We start from the raw sequence: 26,556 nt of genomic DNA on the forward strand, positions 1-26,556 counted from the left end.
CGGGGAGAGTCGGGGGGAAGTCGTTGTAGTGGAAGGAAACTAAACCAGACATTGCACACATGTAAAATCGCCTGAAATTTTGTAAATCCTACAATAAGTCACTGTGCTTTGGCTAATGAATGCTGTTTAAATACAATTTATTATTGCACACAAACAAATTTTAACAGTTAAACGCTATGTCAATGTTCGCATTTAAAAAAGTCTACATTATAAATGTTATCCCGTCCCGGCTTTGCTCGGAGTAAAACCGTAATAAACCTCAGGAATCACACTATTTGTTGGTGAAAACTGTATAAAAATCCGACTTGTAGTTTTTAAGTTTATCGCATTCATACATAGACGCGACATGCGGGACTTCTTTTTATAATTATTATGTAAGGACGTTTAATATTTAACATTATTTCATGCTAAAATATACTTTGTGCCGCCCATCTTACCAAGAAAAACAAGTCTTACATTTTTCCCAAAAGAAATCCAATATTTTGGTAATTTAATGATAAAGTCTAAAACTGCTACATAAAATATCAAATCGAACCCAAAACGGCTGTGTATTAATAAACAAAATTACATTTCTTTCACTGATGCCCGTGATTTCTTCCGATTTCATTTCTGTTGCGCGGGACAACCCGCCATTACTAACTTTGACATAAACTTCTGTATTTATGGTCCCTATAATGGCGGTCGCAGACTCGCTATAACTTCGCGATGTATAATTTTAATAGCTATGTCTTTATCAATTTTGGGGCGGCGAATAATGGACGTCAATGATTTGTATTTCTTTCTCACTGTTGATGACAACATCAACAGAAATCCGTTTCTTCACTTTCTTTGGGCAGACTATAGTCTGTAGGTAAGTACAGTCAACAGCACACCAACCTACCCAAATTCATTGCAAACTCGCCTCTAATACCGCGGCATAAAGATCCACGCTGGGTAACTTTAAATGCGGTCTTACTAACCTACAGTCTGTCAAGAAAGTAAAGAAAACTGACTTTTTGCGAATTAGGTACAATTTTCTTTGCCATTGCAAAACCAAATAGAATGGTCAAGATTGGTTGATAAACACCCTGTGTTGCCAGCCGACAGGAGTCAGCGCACTCATATAATTTCACCACTGTCTTGACAGACTGTACAGTCTTTCGCAATTTTAATGAAAGTTATTTGAATAAATTTCAATATATTGTTTTTGTCGGAGCCAAGCGGGTTCGGATTCCTTCTTTTTCTATGGGGTTATGACGCCACAAAGCCCAGGGGTCAGAGTAAGAAAAATATACTTAATTTTTGTAAAGATTAGACTGTGAGTTTACATCCGGCCTGTGTGACATCAAGTCTCCTTAGGAATGCTGTAGTTGCTTATCAGCTACCCTACCAATGCTGTGTCCATTAAGTACTCGCCTCGTACGACATCCACGCAAGGATATGGAGGGGTTCTATAATAAGTACATATATCATCAACTACACAGTTAAATCCAATGTAGAATAAACTCAGTTTTAGCCATTCTATTCCAAAAACCAAGAATTCGATCGAGTCCCTAGACTACTCCGCCCAAAAGGTCATGACCCCGTTTGAGAGGGCGAGATCTTCCGTCTCTCTCGTGTGGCAATAATTAATTTTGCAGTGATTAATCCTGATCATAGATTAAAAAAGCGGAATTTTATTTTTATAAAAGAACGTAGAATGTAAACTGCAGTTTTCGAGTTTTAATAAATTAGAAAAATAGAATTGGGTTTTATTTGATGTAATTAAATTTACTTAAATAAATAATATGTCACAAGGTATGTAATACTCGCCGGCACATAGGTATCTACGTAAACCTGACACACCTGTCTGTCTTAGATATATAATATGACTTAGGTTTATAAATAATAGACACAGTAAAATGTGTAACGATTTTATTTATCATAAATACGAATTATTTATTACTTAATATATACAAATAATTTAAGTCAAATACTTAGTACTATTTAAAACATGTGAACGTATGTACGAATATCGATATAAGCATATCGGGGCTAATAATTAAAAAAGCTAAACATACGAGTAACAATAACTTTAAAAGGGACAGGTACTTAATATTGACTGATATTACAATAGTGATATATATGTATTGAATAGTGATTACCTATATTAAAATACTCGACTGTACCCACATAAAGATCCCACATAGGGCAGTCTGTCTAGACATGGCAATATGCCACTCCTTAATCTGGGAGTGGTCGTACAATGGGACAAAACTTGGATAGCTTTTATAATTTAGTATATTATTACAATAAAACAAGCCTTTAAATTAAACAATAAATGTTAATTTATATAGATGATTAGTAAACTGTAAAATATTTTAGATCTTAAAGATCCGAAGGAATTCGATTGTGAAATCTAATATAAATTGTAAAATAACTATGAAACATAGGAATCTATTTGAGAAAAGTACTAGAAAGGATTAATTGTCGTGGAAGACGTTAAAAGGGAAATTCGACGCGCGGCCCACGATAAAATGGCCGCGGCGGCAGGAGATGCAGCGGCCGCGCGCATGCGCGCTCTCTCGCTCGATACATGCACCCATAATCTTTAAACCTCACATTTTTAAATTCAAATAACATTTATAACGTTAAATTACACTGATTAAACACTTGTGCTATTACTCTAACACTGGCACACACAATCACAAGACAGATTTTAATCGACGGCGACCGCTCCCTGCTAAATTCTGAAAATGAAACACAACACAGTTACAGATTAAATAAAAACGATGATTCTTGTTGCTCCGATGATCGTGCGACGGATCGGCAGACTTGTCCAGACGCAGCAGTAGGTGTGAACTATACTGCTGTGACAGGACAATATAGCCGAAACGTGCGACATGGCGTCGCCGAAGGCTGGAGAGCGTGTGAGGAAGCGTGGCTGCCCGGCGCGCCCCGCAGTCTCGCGCATGCGCTCCAACACCACAAGCCCCACACCCTCAATGAACCACCCCCAATCAACTATCGATTTTCGACAGCGAAAAATTTAATTCATTATCTCATGCATCTTGGCTTTCTACTACGAACGGCTACTACTGCATATGATGGTGCGTTTTTGCAAAGGTCGTCGACCGCAACGTCGATTAAATGGCGCGGACTCCGTCCGGTCAAGTTTTTCCGCCGTTACCATGCGGACAAGAAAGACAGATCTTCTGACCGAAATCAGAACGGATCACTGATTAGGTACTGAAAATGTGTTTTTTCATGAATAATTAGATTTCATCATCATAAGACACCAATGAACTGAACATCTGTATCTCTCGCCCTCTCTTCCATAGCAACAGTATTAAAATCTTTATTACGATCGAAGTCGAGTTTTACGAGCAAGATTAATGAGCTGCCTTCTCATTAAATTATACCAATTTATACCATGGTAGCTCTTTTCATTTTATCAGAGGAAAATCTGATTTACCCCTTCATCTCATTCTTCTCTGTATTTTTTTATTGTTTGCAAGATTTATTGTTCTGTATTTTTGATCTTTCAAGTAAACATTTCTGAATTTTCTTTTAGTTAATAAATAAAATATGGACAAACCAATGAAAGAGCCCCAAAGTTCGAGACTTGTGTTATGGGATACTATATTTTATAACAAATATATATATAGATAAACATCCAAAATCCAGGTTAATCTAAAAAATATCATTTCCGATCTTGACTTGGCCGAACCCGGGACCTCAAGTAGAAATCTGGCGTGATGACTACAGGCTACAGAGCTCGTTGAATTTAATAACTGGTAGTTAAAGGAGTTTAAAAAATGTTTGATTTGTTCACATTAGATAAATATGCACTAAAATTTCAAATAAAAAAAGTGTTGCACTCCGGGAGTGCCGGCCGATGTGAAAACTTGAATATTAACGTTCGAAATCGAAAATTCGCAAGACGTCTAAGTGCACACTTTTGACGTCTTACGAAGTCGCGTCAGGTCACGTGTCCTGACGCGAGTTAAACATATTTTACTCATCTCAACGCCGCGAAAGAAGTTTTCACTTCAAAAAAAAAAATTCCTTACGAAACAAAAAACTTAAAGATATGTTGAGATCCGTGACTTAACACGAAACTTTTTGCCTATTCAGCCAATTGTCGTACGGATTGGTGTCATGTCCGTCCATAAAAATGTCACTTAGCCACTTACACGGACAGTGGGGATCGGAGCGTAATATATAGTCCACCCTTAACGGATTAATGGAAGATCTTGATAATCTTGGTAATCCAGCATTTGACAGGGCGAACTTATTGCTTACGATGACCAAAGCCATCTTTGGATTGGGTCTTATCTTGTGTGTTAACTCTGGGGGCTACGTGAAATTGAAAACACGTAACACGTCATTGCGTCCACATGTTCTCTGTTTTGACGTGACAACGTCTTAAATTAGGTTGCGGCTGGGAGTCACTTATGAAAAAGTGTAACGCCCGGTAACGTTACGATGAGTCGCCGAACGAGAGAGAGGCCCGCCGAATGCCTTGCGTCTCTCTCCCACTCAACTATGATCGGTCTGCCGCGCGCGTAAAAAGACGTTGTCACGTAAAATCTTCGCCCGTAAAACCGACTTTACAGGCAACCATTTTTTTTTATACGATGCGTACACGATACGGGAAAAAGAGAAAGCATATGGACGTTAGTAACGTGCCACGTCACCACAATTCTAAACGTTTTTCAATCAAATTGTCCATTTGTATATAATAAAACTATAGGTACCTATCCAAAAGGCAATCTTTCATGATTCTTACCGACTACTTCATCTTACAGTACCTAATAGAGATTTAAAACAGTCGGCCAGTGAACAGGGTAACATTGAGAATATGTAGTACCAGCAGGATTCGAGCCTGGGTTCTTTCGATCACTTTTAGTTGTTTTAACCACTCGACCATCATCAGATTGAGTCACATCGTGGAAGTAATAACGCAATGATTTCTTTTTATGCTCCAATGGTCATCTAACCCCAGTGTCAATGATCGATTTAACGGCCCGTTTAGTGGATATTGAAAGTTGTTATGTAACAGTTTGTAAAATCTTGAAAACTAAAGATTGCTTATTATTTGTATTTATCTACAAATCTTACATACTTAACTTAGTAATTTTACAAAAATAAGTCCCCCTGTTGCGTATCTGTATGAAGGCGACAAACTCAAAAATTATCCGATGGATTAAATAAATATATTAGGACAAATCACTCAGATTGAGCCAATTTAAATTCGAGACTTGTGTTACGGGATACTAACTCAACGATACTATATTTTATAACATATACATATATAGATAAACATCCAAGACCCGGGCCAATCAGAAAAAGATCATTTTCCATCATGACCCGACCGGGGACCGAACCCGGGACCTCTCGGTGCAAAGGCAAGCACTTCACCACTGCGCCACCGAGGTCGTTAAAATTTCTGATTTATTATATAGGATTTTCTGAGTAATGTCTGTCAATGTCTGTCAATAAAGTGAAGAAAACGGATTTTTAACAAACTACATTTTTTGCCATTGCAATACCAAATAGAATTGTCAAGATTGGTTGATAAATACCCTGTGTTGTCAGGCAACAGGAGACAGAGCACTCATCTATGTTCTTCACTTTCAGACTGTAGTCCCCTTATTTGTTGCAGTAGATGTTCTACTAATATTTTTAGTCTAAAAGCCTTCCAAAGTTCCTAGAGAGTGGTCTTACGCAAGTCTGATTCTGGCACAGCTTGAAGGCAGCAATCTCCGTAAAAGCCCACTTTGAACACACAAGACGACAATACTCATTTCTAAAAAGCCTTTGTGACATATGTGAAAAGAGTTGCAGAAAATACTACTAATATATAGCTTGAAAAATTATAATCTCTATGAATGATAAGTTTTAATACATATTCGTACTCATAAAAGTACAATTACATTAAAGAATTTAACTTCATTGGGAGTCAAAGTACAAAATGGCTGCCCTATAAAACTGCTATTTTTGACATGTCAAAATTTCCCGCGCACTACGGTTTTTTTTTTCTAAGTGATTCTCCATGAACTTGAGAAAAATATACTTAATAATAAAAACGTCTATATAATTAATAGCTTATAACTGATTTTATTTTAAAATTCACGCATTCTTAGCCATGGTTTACAGTACCTAGACATAAAAAATGATTGTGTTGTACAGCAAGCTACCTAAATTGGCCTGCGGTTTGTTGCTTGTAAAATTGCACGTAGATTTCATAAATTTCTGAGTGGAAAAGTGCGATTACTTTGTGAAACGTTTGTTAATTTGGAATTTGTGTCAATCCTCAAGAAAGTCTACCGTTGTGTGAATAATAATGCCAATTATTTTTCCAAAACTAAACTCGCTCTCATATGCGATGAAATCGCACAATACAAAAGTTAAGATGGCTGGTTAGGATTGAATAAGTGTCCAAAAAGTTAGGTTAGGTTGGGAAGAGCCTATACTTACTGCATGATGGCAGGTAAATAAAGATTATTGCACAATAAAGATTATGCGTAAAGAACACAAACATAATTAAACCATTACGAATATTAGAAACTCGCTCTCCTAGAGCGAGTGCAAATACAACTTAAATTGTCGCAACTTCATGAAAGAGGTATAGACACTTTTAAATGTATTATAGGTATCAATGCAATTTTGATCGTATACCAAACGTCGTGAGTAGACGTCGTACAAAGGTCGTAGACATAGGTAGACGAATCGCGCAGTTAAACTGGGGATGGGCGGGAACCTTGGCTAAAAGAAAAGACCATTGATGGACCAAAGCAGTGACGGAGTGAAGGCCGAGACAGGGGCGGAGAGCGGTTGGCAAACCACCAGCTGCTGGTCAGATGACAGTGTTTGGGTCACGGGAAAGCGATGGATAAGACTGAAATTTGATAAATATCATTTAATTTAGAATATAACGTGAAAAAGTGCCTGTGAAGGCCTAATTTCTGAATACATGATTTGATTTTGATTTTGAAAAAAGGGAGACCTATGTCCAGAAGTAAGTTTATGTCGGCTGAAAAGATCATGATGATGAAATCAATGCGAACGTTGGTATGTTTTTTTGTTGAAATATTCACGCAAAATCTTCTGGACGATTTTCGCAGGGTAGGGGTACACGGGTAGATTCCTGGAACAACTTTCCTGAAATTGCCAATACGCAGATATATTTAGAATTCTATTATACTTAGGTAATGTAATTTTGTTCTTCTCGAAATTACATTTGATGATTACATTAAAGGTCACAAAGAAAGTTCTTTGAAATATAATATCTGAATCCTGAGCTGCCATCAAAAAGAAAATGAGGTCAGCGGATGAATTGAACCAGAGTTTTATATTTAGGGAAAGATAAATTGCGCACGACTTGATTTATAGTTTCGAGGGGATGTTTTCTCAAGAAAAATGTATTTATAATACTCGAACATCCATTACATGAGTCTTGAACAGATTATGTTATACGATAATACTTTTAATTTTCATGTAAATCCCTGGAGCTCGGCTCAGGTGCTCCGAGTTTCTTGGCAATTTGTTAAACTTTAGTTGAAAAAGTACTTATTATGAATTTTTCTTTTCACTGAGCATTGGCTTTAGAATTCCGAGAATACAAAAACAATTTCGCAGATGCAATCTTATGTGAATAAAGCGCAAAAAGGGCTTAACGTTATTCAAATATTCAATAGAGTGAAAATGACAAACGAAGTTAAATATTTGATATCTGAAACCACACGGCGAATACGCGGCGCCGTGCTTGGTGCAACTTTGCCGTACCTACCTCTGTAGGTACCAAAAATCCAATCAGTAAATTATTTTACAGCTCTCATTCAAACTTCCGCCGATTTAAGTATTTACCTAGTTACACAAGTATCTAAACAATTTTCATTCGGTCGAATTGGCTGGCAAATGCGGCTGAAAAGTTGAAAAATTTCGCATTGTGTTTGCTAACTAAATGGGCATTGAGTGTGGCTATTGTTATGCGAGCAGTCATGACACCCCATTTGTGTGAGCATAATGGGACATGCCGCGCACAATTCAATAAAAGGGTTGAGTTGGGTTGGACGCCATCGATTGTGAACGCGAGAGCATTGTTATTGTCTCATATCCATTGAAACTTAATATAGAAATACTTGGAATTATCGACCGAATACTATTAGATCTTTTTCAATTCTTTCCTGGGTTTCTACTTACTTTCAACTTAGCCCAAATGATAAAACAATCGATTTTTGACAAGAATCTCTCATTTCTGCATGTTCTATTTGCGTTCGAGGTTGTGAAGCCGCGAAGCCCGGAGTCAGCGTAAAATAACCTTAAAATTTTTGACAAGTAAGTATGTTAGTACCTAATATGTAAGAAATGTTGCAGATGTTAGTATAACTGGTAGGTACTCATGTAGGTTTCATACTAAACATAAATTATGAATGCGGACTCACGGCAGCGGGGGTTATGTATGTGTTCTATGTGTTCTAATTTAACTGTATGAATATATCTTTATATACTGTAGGTATGTCTTCATTGGATTAAATAGGTACACGAAATTGAAATGTGCAATTTACGTTGTGTCTTTGTATATTACATATATGTCAGTGTCAACGAGTGTCAAACTCAAAATATTTATTTCGTGGTTTATGTCAAATTCTTTTCCGTTTTTCAGCAACCAGCATTTGAAAAAAATGTCTGAAAACAATAAAAACTTTTATAATAATAATTACTGGGGGTATAATAATAACCCCAGAATGTACGCCTTAGTAGAAATGTAATATTACTTTTAATATTATAATAAATTTAACTGGCAGGCAATGGCGTCAGAAAGAAAACAAAAACGCGATTGTGTTTTGTTTTGATAGTTTCCCGCTCAAGCGTTGATCGGGTGAAAGCTGAAATTCGCGACGGTTTTTCGTCGCGTTGTGTAATTTGTGATTGGTTTAGTCGTTTGTTGGTTGTGACCATGATGGGGCTGTATTCCAGTGGGGCGCTCGGCGGCGTGGAGGTTTTGGAAGGCGGGCTGGTGGGTGGAGAGCTGACGGCCCACGTTCTTACGGCCCAGGCAGCAGCGCACGCCGCAGCAACAGCCGCGGCAGCCGCACACCAGCAGCAACAGATGGCTGTTCAACAAATAAGTGAGTTTCTTTCACAAATTATTTAAAAACAAACGCATTATTCCATGCCCCAGCCCTCTCTAATATAAAAGCCCTCTTTTATCATTGGTACGGTGATAGAAGTATAAATTTGGTTGCAAACATATTCCAATTTTTGAAAACAATGATTCTTTGCTAGCTTTAGGTAAAAAAATTATTATTTATTCAAATTTCTTTATCAAATTAGCAATATAGATGACAATAAAGCTGTGTCTCAATAATCTCATAAAGATTAATAGTTTTACTATATACTACTACTTATAAAACAGTTCTGAATTGATATTTACAAAGATAATAGATTGTTCCCAAGATATTAAAGAGATTGTAATACATAGCTTGCCTTTATCTTGTATTGTGTATCAAATATCTTAGGTTTTGGTAAAAATTTATTAAAGGACTTTCAAATTTATTTGCTGTGATATTTTTCCTATTGGTATAACATCAGATTTCATTCTCTCTTCCTAACAACTAAGCTTTCTAAAAGCTTTGAGAAACAGCATAATTTAACTATATTTTCTGTTTTGTTCGTAACAAATTGTGTACCTTAAGAATAAAACATCAACTTTATGAACTGGTGTAAATGCTCTAGTTAAACAATTGTTTATTTATTGTGTCTCGATTCTGTAAGTTTGTTTGCTATCTCACCATGCCTTAACTGCTCAGGTTATCGTCCTGAAATATTGCATACATGTTGTTTAAAGTATGGAGAAGTACCTTTCATTCCGGAAAAAAAACTGTGCCTGTGGGAAATTTACACGGGCGAAGTCGCGGGTAAAAGCTAGTATAATATAAACTAAATTTCATCTCAAATAAGCAACACCTGAGTATTTACATTCCTGTTTACTGTCCTGTCTCTTGTATATATGTTTACATGGATACTGTTAATTAAACTTATTAATGAATTCTGTCAAACAGATTACCACCCCACAGAAGCGTCTCCGTCGTCAGGGCGCTCCACGCCGGTCGCGGGCGCGCCCGCCGCGGGGACCGCCTCGCCGTCTCCGTCCAAACTGTTTGTGGGCGGGCTCAGTTGGCAGACCAGCTCGGAGAAGCTCAGGGAATACTTCGCAATGTTCGGACCTGTCACTGATGTGCTGATCATGAAGGATCCCGTGACACAGGTGAGGAAAGTTTCTTTTGGTGTTGGTAGTGATTATCCTATGGGTGATGTTGTGCGCAAATTACAGAAAATAATTTAGTTTTCAAAAAATTAATATTTTTTTTTATCGATTGTTAAAAAGATTGTTTTATAATTATTGATTCATAGAGAGCCAGCTTTTTTCTGATGTGTTATATCATGCCTTGAAAGTTCTATAGTCTATTAGTTACAAAATATAAATGAAAAAAAATATTTTTGTAATTTGTTTAGGAGATAAATAAAGACATAGGCATGCATTATTTTATAACTTGAATGTCTGGGCCGAATTGATACAAAGTGTGATTTTCAATGCTTGTTGTATTGAAGAAAAGAGATACTTGCCCCGGTGTATACACAAAGCAAATAATATCATTTTTTTCTTATAGAATAATATGTGTATGTCTTTGGAGGTCTAATAATTAGGCAAATACTTGCGTGGGTTGCACCGTCAACTTTAACGCGCGCAGGAAAACGCAATGTACGTCATTTTGCTTAAATATCAGCGGCGCGCTGGTTAAAATCAACGTTAAATTTGACAGTGCACCTCACTGTTAATATGTTTAATATTTGATTGGATAGACAATATATAATTGAACAATTCAATATGAAGATCACTAGGGCTTTTTGTGCCAAATTTTAATGTGATTGTAATTATTGATACATATGATCTCGTGTATAATAAGTCTTAATTGCCAAAGCATAGAAATGTGTTGTAACAACCAATATTATTTAAATTCTAATTTGAATAAACAAATCCTATTGGTTGCTATTGTTGTTCAATTTTATAATCAATTCTTTGAACAGCATTTCCATAAATGTCTCTCTAATTTAAAATATTCGAAAAGAATATATTTATTAAAATTTTCTTACATGAATCTTACCAGAAAAATCTCTGACCGCTCTGAACAAAAAAAAAAGTTTGAATATTTGAATGAAGAAATAAATAATAATTTTATGTTTTTTTAAGACAGCTTTTAGGTATTGAAGACCGGATTACCTACATTGGTCAGTTCCTAGTCTATGGTTGTTAGGTGATCTCGTAGGTAGTACGCGCGGCATTCTCTATGGTGGGTCATAGATAAAATGGCGCTTTTGTAGATGATTATTTTTACACACAATTGTTTATGGAATAAATAAAAATGCCACTTGAATATAAACGAGGTAGATTTGTAGAACTTTTGTTTATTTATTTAAATAAAACATTGCACAAATTTGAAAAAAAAATGGTAGTCTACTATCATCATATATGGTAACACTACCATAATACCAACAGACAACATTCTAGTGCGATGAAGGTAATGAAATAAATAAGATTTGCTTTTAAATTGTCTTAACAGTTTTACACATTAGCTATACTTACATAGTAAATACTTATGAATAAATGGCGAACTTAATGCTAAAACAGAGAAGAAAAAACTAAAGATACGAGATAGCTGAATAGAATCATTTATTTGTAAGATTTACATAGATCTTAAGTCTTACATATTATACATATTGATACGACGAGCTCGCGCCTGTGCGATGTTCTTTTCTACGAAAACAAATGCTGTCAACCACCATTTTCGGCTGTTGTTGGGAGAGTGGTAATGAAGTAACATACAACAGCTTGTAAATATTATTTTTTTCCATTTCTTTTTTTATTAGATTAGGTCTAAGGTGGTACAGACAAACTCAAATGCCTATTCACTCTTGCCTTGAAGATACTTAAAATTTGAAATCTCGCGGTAGAAAATTTTAAATCTTATCAGTTCGCAATATTACATATTAAATTCAATATAATATTACAATCTCTCAGAAAGTTGAAAAAACAGTTGTTTTTTTTTTTGCCTTTGCAATACCAAATAGTGGTAAAGATTGGTGGATAACGCCCAGTGTTGCGGCCGACGGGAGACAGCGCTCTCATTTAATTTCTTCACATTATTGACAGATTCTAGTTTTGTACTATTTAATCTATGACCCATCGGATAATGTGCGCACAAATAGTCGGGCTATGGTTTCAGTAGGTATTTACAACAATCAATAGACAAATATGGCATGCTAGAATTACTAACATTCTAGAAACCGTTAGGCATTAGAGAGATTTAAATTTGAAAATCGTACCTGGTTCTTCTTATCTTAGTGTTGCCATGAGAAATTCTACTAATTTAGGAGTTTTTTTTCCTTAGTATTTTTGATCGAGTATTATCACATTTTAGAAGTTGTAGACATCCTTTATTGACTAATTTAGTTAGTTTCGTGTTGGATAAGTTCTTCAGTATTTATTGAAAGGACATAGAATAACTTTAAGCTGGCTAATGTCATTCGCCATTTCTTTTCTCAAAATAATTACTCAAGTTTGTTTTAAAAATCTTTGGCATCTAAACGCAAAATTATATTAAAATTATTATAAATGAAGATTTTGTATCGTATTTAAGAAAAAGTAGCCTAAAGCGTGAATTTTATAAAATAAACGCAATTATAAATTAAACTTACTTCTTCATGTTGTATAAATATTTTTAAATCAATCTTTTTAAAATTTTGCACGATACATTACAAAAAGTACGGAATAAGACATAAGGGTACCACAACTCGAAAAAAGCGCTGTACAAAGAAAATTTTATTTTTCTTTTATTTTTGAAGAGTATAATTTATAAATTTATTTTCTGTGTTATTTTTTTGAAGTTGTTTTTGCGGTCTTGTGATTAAGGCACCCTTAGAATCGAAAGGTGCCAGGCTCGAATCCTATTCGTGCCAAATGAGTTTGTCTGACTCTAGTTAGTAACAATTGGGGCGCTGAAACGTAGATCAACACTTGCTTCCGGTAAAAGAAAACATCGTGAGGAAACCAACTCTTACTTAGCATGTTGATAATATCGTCTAGTCTAGTGCATAAAATGGAGAAGGCAGTGGCAAACCACTCCATATTGCCTAGTAATTATAAATGACTAGATGTTGCCCGGGGCTTCGCTCCCGTGGGAATTTTGAGATAAAATATAACCTACAGCAATCTGCAATGCAAGCAGGATAACGTACCTTTCTAATGGTGAAAGAATTTTTGAAATTGGTTCGGTTGTTTCGAGGATTACCCGACTCAAACATAAAAACTCACAAACGCTTACCTCTTTATAATAATAGCGTAGATATAGTAGGTATAGATATATTTTTGCCATTTCTTTATAAAGTAAAATTCAGGCTTGCATCGTTTTAGTCGTTAAAAATGTATAACCGTTTTGATGTCAATTGTATTTTTCTAACAAAATAAACTATTTATTTTGTGAATCGAAAATGGCGGATGTACCAAAACGAAACACCCCTCGTATATTGAGTATATTGCAAGAATGACTAAACCAAGTATCGAGAGATTTCTACTAATGTTGTAGGTAACCATAGCTAAGATTACGGATAGATTACGATGATTTGGTAGTAATAGTGTTTTTCACTGAGGTAACATTGTTATGCTCAACAATGGTAGTTTTTGGACACGACCAGGGTAGATAAGTAGGTAATTTATTAATGCTCGGTTAGAATAAACAAGTGCTAATATGTAATTCGTTTTTCGCTGTATAATGATCGGGTTAATCGTTTTATATGACCAATTTGCCATTTTGCAAGATTGTAATTTTTTTCGTATTTTTTAACGCTCTTAAAAATTGTAGTTAATTTTGATCTTTTGTTTTTTTTTTTTTGCATTTTTAAATCTAATTCATACACTATTAGATCCTTGTAATATCCAAGAGCCTTCGGCAGTCAGACCATTGTCACAGTATAAAAGCCTTGATGTGTGGCAGCTGTTTTTTCCAGTGTGTTTCATTGCTAACACTGTTGGCAGATTTTAGTCTTGTGTGGCAATGGCAAGGAAACCACTTGCCTGGGTGGGCTTGCATGTATTATATCGAGCTGCTTCATACTTTGAAAGGCTTGTTAAGCCGTTGGTGCCGGCGGCTGCATTTCCAGCCGTTCCGCATTGGGCCCGCGTGGTCGGTCATGGCCCATGGCTCCTTAACCATACATTAGGAAGTCCTGTGCTTCAGCTGTGAGAATGATGAATATATCATATTGTTGTCAAAAGAAATAGATACATAACCACAGCACGCTCTCTCTCTCTCTCTCTCTCTCTCTCTCTCTCTCTCTCTCTCTCTCTCTCTCTCTCTCTCTCTCTCTCTCTCTCTCTCTCTCTCTCTCTCTCTCTCTCTCTCCCCCTTTTTCTCAGGCTTTGCCATTAAGAAGTAATATATTCAAAATGGTCGTATACCTTGTTTATGAACACTATACAGCGACCTACGGGTTTTGATCTAAGCATGATTTTACCCCGTAATACTGGACTAGGCGTACTGTACGAGGGCGAAATAGTCTTGATAATTGTAATTACATATAGTAACAATCTAACCTCTATATTTTGTATCATAAAATCTTCGCAGTGTTGTATTTAGCGTACTAGACATAATTTTTGTTACATTTATAGTTTGGGGCATATTTGACAGTTTATGTCATTACTAGATGACAGCACAGACGCCTGTAATATAATATCACGGCGCAAGTTTTTTATTATTTAAAAATTTAATTGTGTTTGTTTCCCAATGTAGCCAGATGGTTAGCAAGGATGAGGTTTAGGGTGTTACACGCAAGCTCAAAAATGCTTCTTTATTTTGCGCGAACTCCAGTCCTCACCAGTAAAAGTAACGTAGCTTCCTTCTGGTAAAAGAATTTTGAAAATCTGTTGAACAGTTTCGAAGACTACCCCCCTACAACAAACTTAAATACTTCCTTTTTATAATATTAGGTCCACTCGGTATAAATAATGGGCGTTTGTCGCTGCATCTATGACATAAAACCACCGCGCCCATATACTTAATTATAGACTAGGAGCCCACGCGCATCAGACCTCTGTTTTAATATAAAAGTCTAAAGTTGCACTGTCCTTGAAACAACATTTCCTTACATATTATAAATTAAAGTCTTGCCAGTAGTTTGTAGCTTGTGAGAAATAACTATAAATATAAAAATTGTCGAGAAAAAGTGCCTGTGAAGGTCTAATTTCTGAATAAATGATTTGAATTCTTCTCCCGCGCATGTTCGCGATAAACTCAAAAACTACCTCACGGATTTTCGTGCGGTTTTCACCAATAGATAATGTGGTTCCGGAGGAAGCTTTAGGTGTATAATTTTTATGTTTTTACCCGAGCGAAGCCGGGACGGGCCGCCAATAACAATTAAAACCGAAACGACAACATTTTTATATAAAATCTATTGCTTAAAATACAATTGGTAAAAGTACTTAATGGTAAAAGTACTTAAAGTGGACTTAATGTAAAAATCATTATCTAACAGACAACCATTGGGCCATGTAAAGATAAATCCCATATAATCGACTTCTATATTTGTGCAAAAAATAAAAGGAATAACTATATTGAATAATAGAAACCGACTTGCTTACTTTGGCAGATGAAGAGTACAAATGTACCTTTCTTTCGAAAAAGTATTAAATACCGTTTTTCACATTTTCTTTGTTACATATATCTTCCTACACTTTGGATCGTAGTTAAGTTCTAATATACTTATTTAGAACTGCTATATAATTGTTGTAATAAATGAATCGTCAAATATGCTCCACACAATAACACCTTACATACGAAAACCTGTGTTGGTTATGTTTCTTCCCCCAACGGAAATGTCTTCTTAAAGTCCTGTTATAAGTACGTAGTCCTGGATATCATAGATAATATGTAACTGCTACCTCCACTAATTGATCACAATATTACTTGCATACTATTGGAATGTGACTGGTTTGGAATATGCGTGCGATGCAATGCGCTGGTGGCGCCCTCATAATCAAGAGTACCAATAGAAAGGAAACTCCGCCCGAAACGAACTCACGCCTTCCCCTGTCAGATTTAGACGGATTTTAGTTGAAAGCTGACAGGGACGCAATGATGGTGTTAAGTAATTTTTGTATAGGTATTACTTCTCAGGTGATCATGTTTAAAAGCTTAAAAAATAATAAAACATAATCGTAAAAACTGTTTATTGTCAACTCGGTTGCATTAATGTTCGTTCAAAATTAAAAACATATTTGTGGCCGTCCAAACCAAAAGGGACCTTATGGCGGCTGGCACTTAGGTCTTTATTGCCGTTGTTCGAATACAAAACAACGGCAATAATGGCGTAAGTGCCGGGCGCCGTAAGGTCCCTTTTGATTTGGACGGCCACATTATATACATATATATTCAACGTAGGATGATACACATCACTTATTGGCGTCAAAAATTCACTTAAAACTAAGTTTACCGCCGACCACCGCCCGTACCGATGTGATATGTAACAGGTGCTTCAACTTCATCATCGTCGTCTGCAGCCCTCCGTGACCCACTGCTGGGTGTAGGCCTCCTTCCGTCTCAGCCAACCATCTCTGTCCTGGGCCAACCTTATCCAGATGCTGCCATGCCATGCCAGCAATTTAGTTTACATCGTCGATCTATCTAGCTGCCATCAACTTCATCATCATTAGCCATTTAAACGTCCCCATTGCTGGGGTAAAGGCATATCTTCTATCCTCCTTCCATCCTTATGGATTGATATAAAGAAGTATAGGACATGATCCACTTCTATTTTCATTTGAAATTGAATACGAGGACGCCACTAACAATGAACAAAACTATTGTCAATCATTTAAAATAATAATATGCGTATTCCGACGAGTACTTACTAATTGCGTAATAGGTTCTAATAGACCTTCCTCACGGTACACAACCCTAGTAGTCCTAATTGTAGCAGTATCGACCAATAGACAAGATAGATTTGAGAAGACATTTCCCACGCCGCCATTTTGTGGACAACTGAAGTTGGCAGTTGTGACGAGAGTTGAAATCGTAATTATACAGGGGACGCTAGTCAGATGGATTATAATAAAGTTGAAAATAGTTTTATTACCTGTAATATTTTGCATGCTTTTGTATTAGAATTAACAGTTAGTTTTGGGTAATTTAGTCTCGTCTCGACACAACGCCAACTCTGACGTAGTGTTGGCGAACTGTCGATAGTCTTTGTCGATAAATTTGTCTATTGTAATAACATTTGTTGTGATGTAGTTGACGATTGTGTGATCTGTCAGACCACCGCTGATAGGGAATATGCATTGAACTTAATGGAAATAAATATATTTATTACCAAAAGTATGAACATATATTTTAAAAGATGGTGAATTGTAGAATTTGTTACATTAGTAGTTTATTTTCTATTTATATATGGCCGAAATAGACCATCAAGACCCAAAAGTGACCAATTTCACACACATTAGTACAATGGTCTTATCTTTGCCCCCAAACAGCATTGCTTGCAGTGTTCCGGTGTGAGGGGCGAGAGGCAATGTGATTACAGGGCAATGTGGTGAAGGGCTCTAGGCCACAATGTGGGCAACGCGTGTTCATAGACTGTGGTGACCATATGCCATCGGGCATGATGGAAATTAATATTAAATTAAGTAATAAAAATGCATGTTCCCTATTTTAAGCTTCATCAATGTCGCCGCGTTAATAGACTGTCGATCGCCAACACTAGTTCCACAAAATGGGAGACGGCAAACCGCGTACTGAAGTAAGGCCGCGCAGCGCTCGCGCGGCTTCGGCTTCATCACTTTCCAGGACGCCGCCTCCGTAGACAAGGTGCTGGCGGTGCCGGTGCACACGCTCGACGGCAAGCGTATTGACCCCAAGCACGCCACGCCCAAGTCCGCCCCCCGCCCCGCCAAAACCAAGAAGATATTCGTCGGCGGCGTCGGACAGGACACGTCGGCAGACGAGGTTCGCGCGTACTTCTCACAGTTCGGCCTCGTCGAAGACGCGGTCATGCTCATGGACCAGCAGACGAAACGCCACCGTGGTTTCGGGTTCGTCACTTTCCACACGGAAGAGGCCGTCGAACGCGTGTGCGATATACACTTCCACACGATTAAGAATAAAAAGGTCGAGTGCAAGCGCGCTCAGCCCAAGGAAGCCGTCGCGGCCGCGCCGCTGGCGTTGGGCAAGAGATTAGTGCTTCGCCCCGGGAGAGGGCTCGTGTACGCGGCGGCGGGCGGCGTGGGCGCCGTGCCGGCGGTGGGCACGCACGCGTACCGCTACGCGCCGTACGCGCTGCCGGGCGCCGGCGCCGCCGCGCTGGTGGCGCCGCCCGCGCCCGCGCCCGCGCCCGCGCTGCCGCAGTTCGGCGCCACGTACTCGCTGGCCGGGGTCGACATGTCCTCCTTCCAGGGCGTGGACTGGGGCGCGATGTACAGCCTCCCCATGTACATCTAAGCACATGGTAGACAGATACCCCGACGCGATCCGCCGGCAGCTCTTCGTTTTACGATAGTTCCTACATACTATTTTTTTTTATTTTTATAATTTTAGGGCTCGTCTTGCCGCGTTCTCGAGTGGCCACGAAGGGAACGATCAGTATTCTTGTTAGAGATTAAGTATTACACTCGAAGCAATACTTGCCCGTTGAGGCATCAAAGAGACGCATTTTTTTCGTTTACGTTTAAATTTTAAGACGTGGATCTCAAGTAATTTAGTTTGTCGAGAAATTTCTTGTCTGGATTCTTTTGTAGAAGTAGATAGTGCACGCTCGGTGGCAATATATATAAGTATTATTTATACGAGTGTATATGATTATCTGTGACCTGTATTTTGTAGAACGTAGCGGGTAGATGCTCTGAATTTTCAGTATTGTTCGTGCCATTATTTTCGATTTGTAAGTCGCCGTTTTTGCAAATATATATGACGTGTTGCAAAAACGACGTACACATTGTGCCAAATCGCGTTCGGTCTGTCCGAAAAATGGAATACAAATGTTCAATTTAAAAATGTAATGTTCCAGTTTTAAAAGTTTGCGAGATATTCCAAATTTTATCTTCGTTTCTAATTTTGAAATTGTTCGTTTTCAACGGTTCTTAACGTATGCAGTTGACATCTACCCGCTTTGCCAGCTCATTTTTCCCATATACATATCTAACTCAATAAAGCAATCTCATATACTATATGTATGATTTAGTATCCTGGCTACCAGTGGCTTCTGATTTCGGCAGCTTTATAGGTTGTATGGTACATTGAGTACTTTATTTTGTGACGTGTGAGGGTAGCGTAAGTTATTTATTATTATTTTTTACAGGTTTACATGTTCTGTAGAAAAAGGTAGTATATGCTTGGGATTCGGATCTGCTGTTTGTCAAAAGTAGATTAGCATTTTTATTATTTAGTAGTTCAGATCAGTCAGTATATTCTAATATTTAAAAAAATTGTCAAAAGTTTGATCACGTTAATTTTTGTTCATCTGGGTGAAGTCATCTTGATGAATGAATTTAGTTGAGCGAAGTTTTTATGCTTGGAATCTTGAGCTCGTTTAGATAGCAACTTTAGTGTTTATTTTTTTTTGACTCAAGAAATGCTGACGTACTTTTGGCATTGTACAGTCTGAGTGTCAGGCGTCCAATCTGATGGTCCCACCTTTTTGCTACGTGTGTTATTATGTATTTTCAATTGGGTTTTTAGTCAGAGGTCACTGAAATGCCAATTTAGTCGATAATTTAGTTTAGCCTTGTAAGAATGCAAACTAACCGCGTGTCCGATCTGTGGCGCTAGCGTCGCCTGGGGTTGCTCGGATCAAAAAATATATAATTTATATTTATCGAGAATTCATAATCAGTTTTGAAAATTGATTACATTCAAACTTATACATTTATATAAGGCTTTTAGGCTCGGCGCCATTTTCGAAGTCTCAATTGTCAAATTGACTTAATTTTTTCTAGATTTTTCTATTCCTAGATATAGTATTACAAATATTACAATACTTAGAATTGGATCGGCTTTTAAAGATTTGACAATAACGATCAGTATTATTACATTTAGATCTTTAAAAAAGTATGTTATATTTACGCTTGGTAAGTTGGAGGTTATTGGAAATTTATATTTATTTATCGACTCGGTCTCTACCCCTACCCTCCAGATTGGTTTTCGAGGGTTGAATCTCTCCAGGGGGGCTAAATGATTCGTATTTTACTAACGCTGTTTTATTTAAACGTGCCTAAAAGTGGTTATAGTAAGTTTAAACTCGAGCTAGTAAAATATTTATCAAAGATCTTGATTTTTTTTTTCAACCGAGTCCTTCTTTAGTACTTAATCGTAGTTATAGTACCTAAAGCAATATTCTCATATATGTGATTCGAGAGTTATAAAAGACATGAGGTTGTGTTCGTGCAATTCTAGCGTTTAAGAGTCGCGTCGCGTACTTAAATCTCGCATCGGCTACTCAAATTTTTACATTTAGGGTGTTTTTTTTTGTTTAAAAGTTGTTTTGTGGTACAAATCTGAAATCAAACGGAATTTCTTATTTTCAAAGTGTTAAAAATAAATGCGGGTAGTTGGAATGCTCATAAGATGAATCTCTTTAATATACAATAAGACTTAGTTAGACATTAACTTATTTAATGTAAGTGAGGGTGCAGTGAGGGCTGACAACAGGTAAATTACGAATTCCTCTACCCCAAAGAGTTCATTTTCTGTCGTGAACTCAAAAGTATTTAACAGACATTTTGTATTACTACTTTAAATTACTTGGTAATTTATTAATGCCCCGATTTTTAACTAAACTCATTATAGTAACTGCATAAATATATATATAAAAATCTTAGTTTTCATAATCTAATATACATTACACAGATTTGTGCAACAAACAATTTATTCACTGATCCGAGCAAAGCCAGGCGGCGAGTAGAGTGCATGCGGTAGCTTTGCCGGCATTCAACGCCGGCTCACTTCATGTAACCTCGTGTGTGGGGAAACAGTTACACGTTGGGTGCCAAATTACCGTCAAAGTTAGAACTCCAACAAAACCGACAAGAAAGCATCCACTTGACTCTTAGTAAATATCCGTCATAAGGCAATGGCGAAAATGTTATTCCTAATTGTGATATACGTACTTATTTATTGTACTTAATTATCCAACTATATTGCAAAATTGGAAATTTTATTTAAAAATTGCCAGTTTATGGTATATTTTACTCCAGGAGAACACTATCGTGGCCTAAGCTAGTTTAAATAATTAAGACTTGAAGAATTTCATATCATATAATCTTCATTCGATTTTTTTAAATTCCAACACTGAAATTATTATTCATCTCTTTCTCCACACACGAAGGCTACCGAATGCTAATCACATGTACACCTACTACCTTGTTAGCAGTATTTTTAGTTAGTAAAGTAGGTTAGATCTTGCCCTGGGACAAGCGCTCGCATATTCACAAATTCATCTTGGAAGCGCGATGTTTTCGTAAACTAGTCGCATATTCCTAAAATTAAACACGTAAAGAGGTATACGTACTTATTTCTTGCTTTAATTTTATACATTTCGTGTTTTTATTTTACAGGCGTATTGCCGGTTGAAGCGTTGGTGCGTATAGTTGACTTTTTGCCAATATTTTTTCTCTCTAGTCGTAATATTGTTAGGAGTATATTGTCTTGGTAATACTTAAAATGAGTTTATAACGTTGACTGCTTTTTATAGTAGTCTTACTCTATATTCAATAAACAATTGCTCAGTAGATAGGAGTTTCTTCTAGTCCACTGTACACACTAACGCCATCTATCTTAAGGTTCAGGCTTTTGTTTATTCCATAAGGTTCTTTTTTAGTTTAGCGAGTGCGTGGACCGGGCGCCACTTTTGTATATTAATTCCCGTTCCCAGTATTAGAGATGTGATGTTTGCTCCGAGGCGACCGAGGTAAGAATACTTCCACAAAACAGGCACTATAATATTAACTTTATAGACATCGGCGTGAAGATAATTTCCAACCACCATTACCAAGTGAGAAATTCCATAGTAAAAATGTGGGTAGTTTTATATTTGTTCATAAAATTTTATGTTAAGCACGAGTAAAATATTTAACGCTTATTATGTGGAAGTATACTGAGCTGTGGATATTGTAGTGCCGGCTATAAAAGCGTGGTCTTAGCCATCGATTTGAAGACTTTCTAAATGGGTGCATGTTGAAATTATATTGTTTCTAATATACTTACTTGCCGATTTGGCTTCTACAATATCTAGCACCTTCACAGACTTGTCGATCAGTAAGTTTTCATTGCGCGAACTTTAATGTTCTTTTGGTTCGTCAAATGTCTATTTATTGACTCCGATTAGCTGTACAAGGTGAAAGCTGGGCCAAGGTCAAGTTTGTACTTAATCCTAATTTATATTCCGTAGATTTCTAAAACCCTGTACTACACTGGTTTGTATTCCCGCTGCGTAAGCAGTTGTAGGCTTAGAAGTAGTATTAGTTCGCCCGTATTGTATCGAGCACATTACATTGATTATATTAGAAAAGTGTGTTTTATTTGTAGCTGAGCGGATTGGATCCTTTACTAGACTGCACGTGTAGTGTGAATAGACCAGCGTGCCACGTTGGGCGCCAGTGCTTATATCCGATACATGTTGCCCTTTTTATTCCTGTTGTCCTAAAAGAGATATAGGCATAGAAAATGCAATTATTGGATAGTAAGCATAAGGCGGCATGTGATCACAGTAGTTACCTACCCTAAAACATCATTTAATTTGGTTTATGTCAAAGATAGATAAGCATTTTCGTGGATAAATGTCAATATTTAATTTAAAATTAGCTAGATAGTTACTCATGGTAATTGGAACAAACATGAGGTCTATTCTCAAGCTGTGTTTCAAGCTACATTTCAGCATTTAAAGCTCGATTAAGCTTGAAGCCTATTGTTTCTTGAGATTAGAAACCGATAGTTAATTGTTTAAATTGATGCTAATCTATCTTTACCTTAAAATACCAAATCTAAACTAACTCGGACAAGAACTAGCATGCTTGGCATGAAGCGCAGACATCTGAGTATCATTTGTTAAGTAAACTGTCATTAGACTAACTTTTATATTTTTACATAGCAAAGTATCTAATGAACTTCAAACTGTGTATTGAACAAATAGGGTGTTTCACACCATCAAAAAAATATTCAATCAGTACTGCGAACCTAATCAGCAAATTAAAATTATAGAGACGTATGTATACTAATACATACGTCTCTATAATTTTAATTATAAAGAATATAATGAAGTTTTACTTAAAAAAAAAAACAAAATGTAAATAATATAAATCCCTGATATGATTTCTTCTGGAGTTTCGCTGAAAATGCCAAACTGTTGTCTTACCAATGTAATGATACTCTCGCGTCTGTAGCGTGGAGTTATACGTAATCATTCTTCCAGACTTCACTGTCAATTCGCAGGCGTTTGCCTCACGGTGGTTGTGAGACGTGCTATATGATATCTCTTTCGGCGTAGATAAGATTTACGGGAGTAGTTTGCCAAAAGCTGAAAGGAAGTATTTCCCGACAGAAATCTGTAAAAAAGTAAAAAAGAAAAAAAAAACATTGTAAATTTTTATTTAGTATCTTGATGCATGCCCATTTAATGTCTGCTCTCACTAACAACAATTAAAATACATTAAAATTTACTTTACATTGTGATGAATTATAAAGACAAAACGAAGACACAGTACATTTTTTTTTCAGATTTCTGTAAGGTTTTCGAAGCTTTATAAATTGAGAGTAGGATGCGCATAGGCCTAATCTTCTTTCTTAGTTAAATGAACTCATTGAACGAATAGGCAAATGTATCAGATACATTTGGCTATTCGGTCAATTTCTAGATCTTGAAAATGATACAGTAACTTATGAAATGAGAATGGGTTATTGTTATTTTCATATAATTGTGCTGTGCAGCTAAGCTGCTGATTAATATAAGCTGCTCTATAGGAAAAATCTGCAGAAAAGGGAGGGATATAGTTGCTGAAAGAGATATCGAAACGTAGACACGTAGTTTAGACCTTGTAGTGACGCTTCGCTTGGTCTTCCTCAATCTTCGGGATATGGGATTGTTTTTGCCAAATTTCAGGCCAAAATTAGCCGATAATGATGATATTTTGCTCAAGTCTTACAGCTTCCAGAGAATAAATACCTAATAATGTTATTCATAAAAATATTCAACCCACTATTAAGCCATTAAAGTATAATCCGAATTATTTAAAATGTCGGCTCTGAAACTTAGTTACAGGCAGTACTATTATTGTAATTCTAGATCATTCGGATAATACTGAGGTTTTAATAGCGCGATGATTTTTTTTTATAACTAAGACTTACGGGAGATAATGATGGCCGGAAAGGAAAAGTCAAAAATGTTTTTGGTTATGATATCTCCTGATGACAACAATCAAGGGTATACAAACGAGAGCCGTCATGTATGTAATAACCAATGCGGGAAAAACCAAATCCGTAGCTTAAGAATGTGACAATAAAATACAAAGGGCGTTGCCAACTAAGACTCTAATTAACATGATTTTATTTGTTATACTGCAGAATTAAAACGACAATAGTTTTGTACAAAACGACATGGAAACATTGCGTTGTGTGTTTAACAAATGAATACTAGGAGAAATTGAAGATAACACTTACGATAATGTCCTTTATAGTTACAACTCGACAAATCGTATGTATAATGATTTATGGCGTGTATAATTTTTGCAGTATAACAATTAAAGCGCATGTTTAAGCGAAAATTCTTTGCCATAACTTATACATTCCCCTCTAGTCATTTTTACTTAGTTCTTCGACATACTATGTCTTGCTCAATCGATACTATGCTAGACGTAGTTCCGTCAGCTTCGCTTGTATATCTAGGTTACAAAAATTTTGTGACTGTATCCTTAAGCGACGAGTCACAAAATTTTTATAACCTAGAAATTATAGTTACGTGCCATAATCACACGCTTGATATCCAGAATTCTCTGGGCCAATATTCAATTCAATATAGTTAGTTATACATGGGATAATTATACAATTTTTGGATTGGTATAATATAATATGTTAAAGAATAAATATGTTGTGTGTTAAAATGTATGCGGAAGCTAGAGTAGTTGTGTAGAGTAGAAATTTTGAAGTTTTACATAATATAATATGTAAGTATAATCGAGAGCAATAATTATATAACAGCACGCGCGCGCTGTGAAAATATAGGAACGTAACGGATGAGTGAGACCATTTGTGGAGCAACTCCTTATTTAAAATAGTGATGTCTTAGAAGAATAACAGATGGCGCTACTATACACGTAGCGGTGTCGCCATCTGTTATTCATTTTATCAAACTAAACGAATGTGTTGAAAAATTCAAATAACGGCCTACTTTCGACGCTTCCAACATTGCGAAAATACAGTAATGGATAGTCAGAACCATTTTACGCTATTAAGCACGAGACTTAGTAGAGGCACGAGGCAGCGCGCGCTTAGACTATATTAATATACACACTTGCATACAATATAAAATATTACAATATTTTTGTATAATATAATTCGTGTACTCAGTAGCCGGTTCGTATTGATACATTTAATCGTGATATATGCAAATAATTGTTGATATAAGTGCGTTTGTGATTTTATTGTTTGATGCGGCATCTGGTATCTTTACTGGCGTTGCCTTGCTTATTAAGATGTCTTTTGTCTTCGACTTTCGTCTTAACCAATGCTATTCGATTATGAAAAGACGTGTGTTAAATAAGACTTCTTAATTTAGCAGTATTACGCCAGCGTAACATGCTGTGTATTCTAAATCTCGCGATTTGAGGTTGTATGTAAAATATTGTATCTATTAATAATCGCATGATTAGTAGCCATTGGTTTTGACTAAAACGGCGGTAAACATAACATTCCCTTATGTATATTTTGGTCGTAATGTTATGCATCTTATTTATGGTAGTTTAATCTTCAGAATAGTTCAATAGACTAGCGATGGGCTGTTTTTTATTTTTATTTTTTACCATCACGATCTGCTATTGAAGATATTGTGCAATATGGAGTTTCGTATGTTTTGAAGTTTGACAGTAGTTGGGCGGGATTGGCCGTAGATCGTACCTAGTTGCAGTAATTTTGAAGTCAGTTCTACGATCCCCGGGCAAAGACTTATAGATATACAGTCTTATTTTATGCCAGTATTTGATTTTAAAATTTAAATTCCATTTTCAAACTTAACTGATATTACACGTTTATTTAAAAATAGAATTATTATTTCGAAATGAGTTTGGATATATAGTTTTTAAGATTACTGAATATCTGTAAGTCTTCGCTGCTGGTAAAACGGCTTTGCAATGACGTATATATTAATAATGGATGTTTTGTAAAAGTATTGTAGGTTTTGTTTCTGTCCTGTCAACCGTATTTAGTTGGAACTAAGAGTCAACGCCACTTGGATCATCTTCACTTAGAAGTTAGAAAATAAATGGTAATAACACAA

General features: G+C 36.4%; 1 protein-coding gene and 1 long non-coding RNA gene across 3 annotated transcripts in view; one reads left to right on the forward strand and one right to left on the reverse strand.

The window, feature by feature from the left end:
- Positions 1-26,556, forward strand: part of msi (musashi) — a 117,173-nt gene extending 90,617 nt beyond the window's left edge. The window contains exons 1-4 of one of the 2 annotated variants that reach the window (XM_053767149.2): positions 8,598-8,731; positions 8,944-9,095; positions 10,029-10,234; positions 17,835-26,556. In XM_053767149.2, coding sequence (XP_053623124.1) covers positions 8,604-8,731; positions 8,944-9,095; positions 10,029-10,234; positions 17,835-18,518 — 1,170 coding nt within the window. In that variant the 5' untranslated portion in view covers positions 8,598-8,603 and the 3' untranslated portion in view covers positions 18,519-26,556. Of the gene's footprint in view, positions 1-8,597; positions 8,732-8,943; positions 9,096-10,028; positions 10,235-17,834 lie in introns of those variants that run through there. The other variant, XM_053767150.1, reaches the window with a different exon arrangement.
- LOC128682463 (uncharacterized) lies at positions 1,865-8,555 on the reverse strand. The gene is made up of 3 exons (XR_008406119.2): positions 8,409-8,555; positions 8,167-8,284; positions 1,865-2,708 (listed from the first exon to the last, which is right to left on the reverse strand). It is a non-coding gene; the product is annotated as an uncharacterized LOC128682463 (long non-coding RNA).

This window comes from Plodia interpunctella, chromosome 30 (genome assembly GCF_027563975.2).
Source record: "Plodia interpunctella isolate USDA-ARS_2022_Savannah chromosome 30, ilPloInte3.2, whole genome shotgun sequence".
In the NCBI taxonomy this organism is placed as follows: Eukaryota; Metazoa; Arthropoda; class Insecta; order Lepidoptera; family Pyralidae; genus Plodia; species Plodia interpunctella.